The 8272-nt window shown below is 51.1% G+C and overlaps 1 protein-coding gene across 1 annotated transcript; it reads right to left on the bottom strand.

Annotated features, from left to right (window-relative positions):
- Positions 1–209: 209 nt before the first annotated feature.
- Positions 210–8237, bottom strand: PTGES2 (prostaglandin E synthase 2; the record flags this gene model as incomplete). Its single annotated transcript, XM_044439725.1, has 7 exons — positions 210–1919; positions 3333–3450; positions 4072–4272; positions 5045–5194; positions 6497–6552; positions 7119–7313; positions 8121–8237. Coding segments are annotated over 7 exons (966 nt in total), but the record flags the coding sequence as incomplete, so codon positions are not given.
- Between the last annotated feature and the right edge of the window lie 35 nt (positions 8238–8272).

Below are 8272 nucleotides of genomic sequence, written 5' to 3'. Positions count from 1 at the left end.
GCACAGGATTGCAACCCACGGTGTAAAATAAGGACACCCGCTGTTCAAATATCTTCTCTGGTGGCCCTAGAGAAACTTACTCATGCTCTGCCCCTTACTTGCCATAGGACTTATATTTGTGACTTCTGAATATTAAGGTTTGATGAATGCAACGAAAAGCCATTTCCCCACTAGAAATGCTTCTAGTGGAAGAACAAAACCAGGTCAGAGAAGAGCAGCAAAATCCATTTATTGCAAATATTGTTTCTCCCGCTTGCGATCCAGACAGAAAAACTGCATTTCCTTGATCCTTTATTTCTGAAATCCTTGTGCAGACTGGGCAGCATACAAGTTTAAGGAGGATCAGAGAGAGAGAGAGCTGTCTTTCTTCCACAATTAGTGCAAAGTTCTACATCAGAAACTAGCAATGCCCCTATGCGATTGGTTCCTGCCACGAATGCCAGGCAAACCCTGGAAAGAACTTGCACAAGACTCAAGCCCCACGGGAAGTAAACACCCACAGATCACATATTATATGGAAGAGGTTATCTTTGATGTTAGCAGAATTTGCTTCCAAATTAATCAGTGAGGTGTGGAGGAGGAGCCTTTTACAGGGGTGGGAGAAGGAAGGATGGAGAAAGAATTCTTGATGAAAAGAACCAAATGAACAAACAAAATTAAGCCGCAGTTCTCCATTTGCTTACACCAGAAGAAGCCAGCATAGAAAGCTACCCCACCACAAGAAGCCAAGAGCCAAGGTAACTAGAGTTTTCTCAGCATAGTGGTGCATGTCTCCCAGAACTACAATTTCCAGAGATTCCCCATGGTAAAAAAAAAAGTTTTGACCTATACATTGGTTTGCGTTCATACTTTCCAGATGTCCTTCTAAGTGCTTAGAGTGCTTTACAAGCTACAAAATTTCTACCCAGAAGGCAGTGCCACACAGAAATCAAGATGGCACAGGACTTGCAGTGTGTGAAATGCATGTCACGTTTTCAATGTTATTCTTAACTAGAGATAGCATTTAGAATAGGAATTTTGCAATACTTTTTGACAGTATATTGATGTACTAGATTTCACTCTTCCTAGAATTACTTCAGATGATGAGGATGCTATAGAATAAGAAACACAATTTCAAAAATGTAAGCCCCACACATTTTTTAAAATATCCGTTTCATAACAACACCTTGTCAGTTTGCATTGTTTCTTTGGGGTCCCCCAGCTGGTAACAGTGAGGTCCCAAATGCAACGGGCAGGCCAAAGACCGAAGCTCAGACAGTCCGAGATTGAGAGCAAAAGCGCCTTGTTAGACCCACTCACCCCGCGGAGTAAGACATGCTTCCTATATCCAAGAAATATCAGCCCCTCTCCCAACACCGGCACCACTCCCTTGCCACAGGCCTACTGCCATTGCTTTCAAGACCACAGAAATGTTTTCTGCAGAATGTCCAATCGACGAGGAAGACTTTTGGGGCGGGGGGGTTAGACACCTGAAAACACAATCAAATTGCCAAGGGAAAGGACCTCTTAGCCAGCAAAGCAGTCCAAATGGCTGCAGAGATACACCGCTCACAGTTCCTCGCCTCCTTAAATCAAAATTTACCTGCTGCGCATGACACCCTTAATACTTTCTCTGAACAGCTGCCATGCATCTTTCCTCTGTTGCTTTCTGGCTTTTCTCAAAGCCTGGGCAAACGCTGTGACGGGTGCCCCTTTCAGCCAGGGCTGCATAGTTGCTTTTAAATCCAACGGCTCCCCTTTGCCACCTTGTCTTCCGCGACGGGCAAGAAGGGCTCTCCGGCGGCTGCATGTCACTTGGTGGCTTTAGCTTGCCTGATGGCCGCCTCCATCTGGCAGTACCAGGGCTGGATCTTCGTGTGCGCCATCATGTCATCAAACGCTTCCAGGCCTTCCATGACGCGCAGGACGCCGTACACGGCCTGCACGGATGCAGCAAAGAGTGTCAGAGCAGGCGGGAGGAGCATCGCCACCGAGCTGGGTGTCAGAACACATGCTCTGCAGAAGGCGCCCGGTTCAGAACCCCGAAATCGCTGAACAAAAGGGGATTCGGAAGCAGGTCTGGCAAAGCACCTGGCATTAAGACGTAAGAGGTCTTTTGGGTCAGAACATGGGTCCATGTCATTCCGCTTCTTGTTTCTGACTGCTATTTGCCTAAGAACTTGGGATGCCCCATAATTATTGGGGCTCACTTCTAAAGATGATGTTCCAAATCCTGAGAGGAGGAGGAGGAGGAGGAGGAGATACCTGGGTGCCTTCCAGATATTTTGGATGATGCTGCCAGCAAAGCCCAGTCAAACATGGCTAACAGGTTGCTAAATATGTAGCGTGATGCTTAATGGATGCGACCACACTACATCCCTCCGTACCAGAAAAAGCTATTCCTTCTACTTCCTTTGATCACCCACATTTACTTCTTGAACAGGTAAACTCAAAAGGTTCCTTTACCTCAAGTGACCATGGTACTTTCCCCACTGTCCCTCCCCACACACATACTGATGCAAGCATCCCTACACCATTATAGGTTTTAATTGTGTATTTTTCCCAGCAACTGCCATGCTTTTATTGTATTTTAATGCAGTTTTAAAATCTATGTTCATTGCCCAAGCCTCCTTTTGGTGGAAGGGTGGGGTACAATTCACATTAATACAAATAAATTGTAGCTGCAAGTTGCCATCTTGGGGACCCTGTCAGTTTCAAGCTTTTCTTCCCGAAACAGTTACCAGATCATCTTCAACTTGGGGCCAGCCTGACATTTTTGACTGACAGCTTCTGGCAACCTTCAACCAGCTCTTTGGGAGTTGCACATGCTGGCACCACCCAAGAATGGATTGCTCACGCAGAACGAAACCAGAGAGAAGCCGCTGCTTCACTGCCTCCTTATCAGAAGTGGAAACCCAGTTCCAATTAAGGCTGCCAATTCAGAAGCACAGGCCACCTGTAGACTCCATGGCCAGCCGCAGCCGTAACAGACCAGGAACTGGAACAGTCCATGGCCTGGTCACGTCATCTGAACCAGAGCCGGCATCAAGGGTCAGTCTCCGCGGGCACCTGGCCAGGCCCACAGCCCTGCAGGAGGACCACCTGCTTCTGCCCACCGCTGCTCCCTGCTCACCCTCCCTCCCTCAGCATGCAGGAAGAACGAGCAGGGGGACCAGCATCCTCCCTTCTGCCTTCCAGCCACTCGTGTGGACAGCGGCTAGAGGGAGAAGGCGGAAGCAGCGTGGAAAGCCGGGTCCCACGCAGAGGTCTGAGAGGCAACGCAACAGGTGCAGCGAGCAAACACATGTCTCAAGACGTGGCTACCTTCAAAAGGCCTTGGGCTTGTTCCTTACCAAATCTGCAAGATTCGGCTGGTTTCCTCCCATGAACATCCTGTGCTTGCCGACAGCTTTCACCCAGTCGTTGGCTGCCGCATACAAATCGTCCCGGACATCATCATGCAGATGGTGCCTGCAGGAGAGAGAGAGAGTCAATGTGCTACAGTCGGGTCACTGGCTTAGTTCCTCTTTCCTGCAGTTTAAACAGGCCTTTTAAGCTGTCTGTCCTGAGGGAGGTGTGTGTGGGGGAGTAAATTAGACAAGCAACCATCTACTGATGGATCTTCCCATGCAAAGTATTGGCCATCAAAGCACAATCAGGCCTCATCAGTTGCTCGAATAGGTTTGTTGGTAATAGATCAATGGCCACTCCTGAAGGGGAGGGGTGTGCCCAGGGGAATGCCATGAAGAGTGCCTGAACTTCACAAGTGGTCATCATACCCCTGTTCCAGATTTGGAGAATGGAATGCACCATTAGCATTTAGGATAAAAAAAGCACCCCCCCCCACATTATACCAAGAGGATCAGGTTGGAAAAAAAGCAGAAGCTGATTCCAAGGAGCCACAAAACAACTGCTCCTTCTTTTGGATGGATTCAGCAGCAACTAAAATAAGCAACCTGATTTAACTTGTAAAAAATATATGTACATGAAAAGGGAGCCCAGAGTTACAGAATTCCGGTGAGTGACAACATGCACCCTCAGTATCAACAAGAAGTCGCCCCAACCTGCAAAATCGCTCAGGGGGGTACCGACCTTTTCTTTAGCCGCTTGCTAATGAAGAACATGGCAGTGGCCCCCACATACTTGGCGAAGAAGCCTTCCAGCAGGCCAAACTTGCCCTCTCGCACGATGTAATCGAAGGAGGCCAAGGCCTCGCCAGGCGTACGGTAAACGTTGGGGGAGATGAGATGCACCAGCCAGTCATCCGCCCACTTCCTCCATTTCATTTCTTCCCTAGAAGCAAGCCAGGAAAAGACGGGACATTTTCAGCATGGGATTTGGGAGGAGAAGGAAGAGACAAGGTAGAGAAACGGTGCCGCTGGGTTGAAAAGCGAGAAAAATACACACAGAGAGCTCACCTCCTATCTCACTTTGGTTGTTTATACCTCCCTCCACACACATGGCAAGATGCAGTCAATCGGTACTTGAGTTGTCATGATGTCTGGACTAGGAATGTGCAAAGCATCTGTCTGTGCAGAAAATCCTTTGGATTCCCTGCTTTGGGCCCTCTGGACTCTGGTCCATGTTGCTGCAGCCCAGAGTCAAGGTTCCTGGCACGCGTGCCCAGCCATTTGTGGGCATGTGCCAGGAACGGAGGCCGGCACAGCACACACACAGCGCCGCTCTCCCGTGTCCACCACCGCTGCCAGGAACGGGCCTGTTCCATGCATGCTGTCACTGCCACCAGCAGCAGCAAATGCGGAGGAAGGCTGGCCGCCAGGAAGGGCAGCTGGCACGCCTGCTCCCAGCCCCCCTCTTTTGCATCCTCAGCCACCCCGACGAGGAAGGGTGCCAGCTGCACAACGGGGCCCCGCGAGCATCTGCGAGCTTCCTCTTGGCTCAGCTTGCATTGCAGGGCTGGACCAAGCGCGCGAGGAAGCCTGTGGATGCTGGAGGGACAGATTCAGAAGGATCCTTCCCAGCCGAAGCATGAACTCAGGACCCTCCCTCCGCCCGCCCCAACCACACACACACACACAGTGCTACCCCCCTCAGCCAAACCTACGCTCTCGCATCCTTCGCGGGATAAACGAACAACGTCTCCTTTTCATCCAGCATGAGCCAGTATTTGTTGCAGAACTCAGTCACCTCCTTGCCCTGCTCGTTCACGGCTTTCATGGCAGGATAATATGACACTATCTCTTCCAAACTCTTCCTGCGAAAAAAGAAGACAAGAAAGCAGTCATTCCCCTCGCCCCCACCCCCTCCACGTAGAGAGGGGGAGAGTTTCTTGGAAAGCTTCACGTAAAACGACGACAGTTTCAGGCCAATTCCACCTTCTACCCAGCCATTTACCTGCTGCACGAGCCACACACATCTGGAGCCCACCACACTGGAGCAGGCTGCCTTTTGGAGAGCTTCAATTGCAGTGGATTGGGCCCATTTTTGGCACGCTATGTCAAAAGTCCACTTCCAAAACCGGGGGGGGGGGCACACTGCCAGCACCAAAACCAAAACCAAACCAGTCTCTCCAGTTCTCAGGTGTCCTCACTCCCTTGGGGCAACTGACCTTCAGACTAAGCCTCTCTGCACGCCCCCCCCCACCCCGTGTCTTTAGGATGCAGGTTCCATGCAACATGTGGTGTTACTACAGTATGGGGTGACCCCAACACCTGGCATGCCTTCTGGGAGCTTCTCCACCCTTGCATGCCCAAAGCACACGATCTGTGTTTTGGTGAAAACAGGATGAAAGTTTTATTAAGGATCCCTGGAAGGTCCAGCCTGGAGGACGGGCTGCTCAGATTCTTGGCCTCCGTCAACTTAGTGTTAGTCCAGTGAAGTCTTTCGAATAAATCATCTCAGGACAATTTTTTGAAGTTGCCCTTGTAAAAGTTTACCCCAGAAGGGACATTTAAAAACTCGTGATAGCCCTTAGTTTTGATAGAGAAGGGAGAAAGAGAAGGCCCTGTGGCATCAAGTCCACCTTCCCAAGAAACCAGCTGCCAAGTTCCAGGAGTCCCTCCAGGTTCCTTGTTTTCTCTGGGACAGCAACTAAGGGGCCGGAAAGCAACCAGATAAGGGCTGGTTTTGCCCAAGGGTGACCAGTTGCCAAATCTACAAAAGTTACCATGACGTTATTCTTAAAAAATATAGAACACATGTATCACATGGCTTTTCATGGTGCTTTATAGAAAGATTTCCTAAATTTTTAATTACTGGAAACAAGAGGAGAAAAAGTGGCATAGAATGAGCATCTCTTGTGATTTGATGAATGGCTGCGGCAGATGAATTGAGATCTGCAAATCAGCTCGGATGTACAATTGACTGCTTTTACTGATGAGCTATTGGTGGTGATGGTTGTGTTTATGAAAACCGACAGGTAATTTTTAAAAGGATTTATCTGCAAATGCACTGTTTGTTCACATGGCAACTAGTCTTTGAGGGAGGGGGCAAGAACCCAGACGATGAAAGGCAGTGAATGGAAGTCCACTCAACGCTGGGGAGCACATTCACTTACCTGGAGACAAGATAGCTTTTAATTGCACTGATTATCACCGAAGAGTCGTTCAATTGCTGGGGGTTAGAAGACAGAATTACATTAACTTTTCAAACTCCAGGATCTATCTCACAGGTTACCAAACCTCGAAAAGATCCTTGATTTCAGGTATCTTTTGGTCTTCATACCATATTTTAGAGCGTATGTTATGGTTTCATCCAGTGCCACGGTGTGCCACCCACAGGACGCTCAAGCAGCTGTTGAGCTGAGGGGCATTGTGGGGCCACGTGGGATGCACAGACACTGCATGGCTTGTGCTGCAGTGTGAGTTGTGGTGTCATCCCAACAACGTCACTGTGCGCGATCATCCTGCAATCCACCAGTAAGACCCCCTGCAACTTTCCGGCTGCTGTAACTAGGGAACTTATGGGGTTATTTAAAGTTTATTCTATTATATTTATATCCCACCCTTTTTCATCTTGTAAGGTGGGTCACATGATCCCTCTCCTTTGCGTTCTCACAGCCCTGAGAGGTAAGCCAGGCTGAGATTCACGGCCAGGTGGGCACCAGTGTGAGGATCACCAGAATCCCAGTCCAACGCTCTCGGCAGCCAAGGACTAGATCGAAGAAATGCAACACTTACCAGGTCACTCCCTGCACTGGCAAGGAGAATGGGGACTTTTCTGTACGTGGAAAATTTAATCTCCTTCCTCATCACAGGGTTGACCTCCACAATTTCATAAGGCAGCCCGTGATAATCCAGGAAAGCGCGGACCTTGCTGCAAAACGGGCAGGTTTTGTACTGGTAGAGCGTCAGCTGCAGGCTGCCTTCAGGGAGCTGGAGGGAAGGGAGACATGGGCAGTCGAGTCCCTGCTCTGACAAGGGAACTTCCCGGCCGTGCCCAGGTAACTCAGCCTTTTAATATGTGCCTCCACCAAGTAGCTGAAAAGCACACATTGAACAGGGAGTCCGCAACTGCATCCCCAGGGAAGGGCAGCTAATATCGCAATCCGACACACACGCTTACTGGAAAGCAAATCCGACTGAGCTCAGTGGGGCCTATGTCTTTGCAATTGTGCTTCTGCGGGTTTTGACCCACCCTTCTCTGGACTCAATAGGAAAAGCAGACAAGCCGAGGATTCCGCCAGCACGAATGCAATCCCATATGTAGGATCAGCCTCAATCAAACATGGCAGCGGGTCACCCCCCGTGGAATTCAATGGGCCTACTTCTGAATGAGCAGGCATAAGCAGTGATGAGGGTCCTATCGGTTTCCCCCAACCTGGCGCGCCCCGGGTCTGTTTGACTACGATTCCAAACACCCCAAATCAAATTTGGCTAACAGGCAGGGATTTGGCGATTCCTTGCCCAAAACAATTGCAGCTTGCTTTCCTCTGCGCTGCGCCTGGCGGCAGCGAGCCCTGTTGGCTGCAGTGAATCTGCTCCGGAGTAAAGATGCCGCGGGCGGGCTTCTAAGAGCCCCCCGAAACGCGACGGGGGGCTGCTGCGTGCGCACGTGCAGGGCGGCCTGCTGCAGCACCCGGCCGGGCCCGGAGGGGCGCCGCTGGAGGGCCTCGCCCAGCGCAACGGGCCCGCTCCGGGGGCCCCGCAGCCCCGCCCGGGAAGCCGCGGCCCGCGCCTCACCTGTGCCGCGGCCGCCTGCTCCGCCAGGTGCGGCTGGGCGCGGAAGCGGCGCCGCAGGACCTGCCAGACGCCGACGGTGCCCCCCAAGGCCAGGGCCGCCCCCAGCAGCAGCCGGGGGCGCGGCCCGGCCCAGCCGCGCCCGGCCCGCGAGT

Source organism: Varanus komodoensis, unplaced genomic scaffold, assembly GCF_004798865.1.
Source record: "Varanus komodoensis strain SLA01 unplaced genomic scaffold, ASM479886v1 scaffold36, whole genome shotgun sequence".
NCBI lineage: Eukaryota > Metazoa > Chordata > Lepidosauria > Squamata > Varanidae > Varanus > Varanus komodoensis.
Note: the sequence above shows the minus strand (reverse complement) of the source record. Positions and strands in the feature narration are given on the sequence as shown.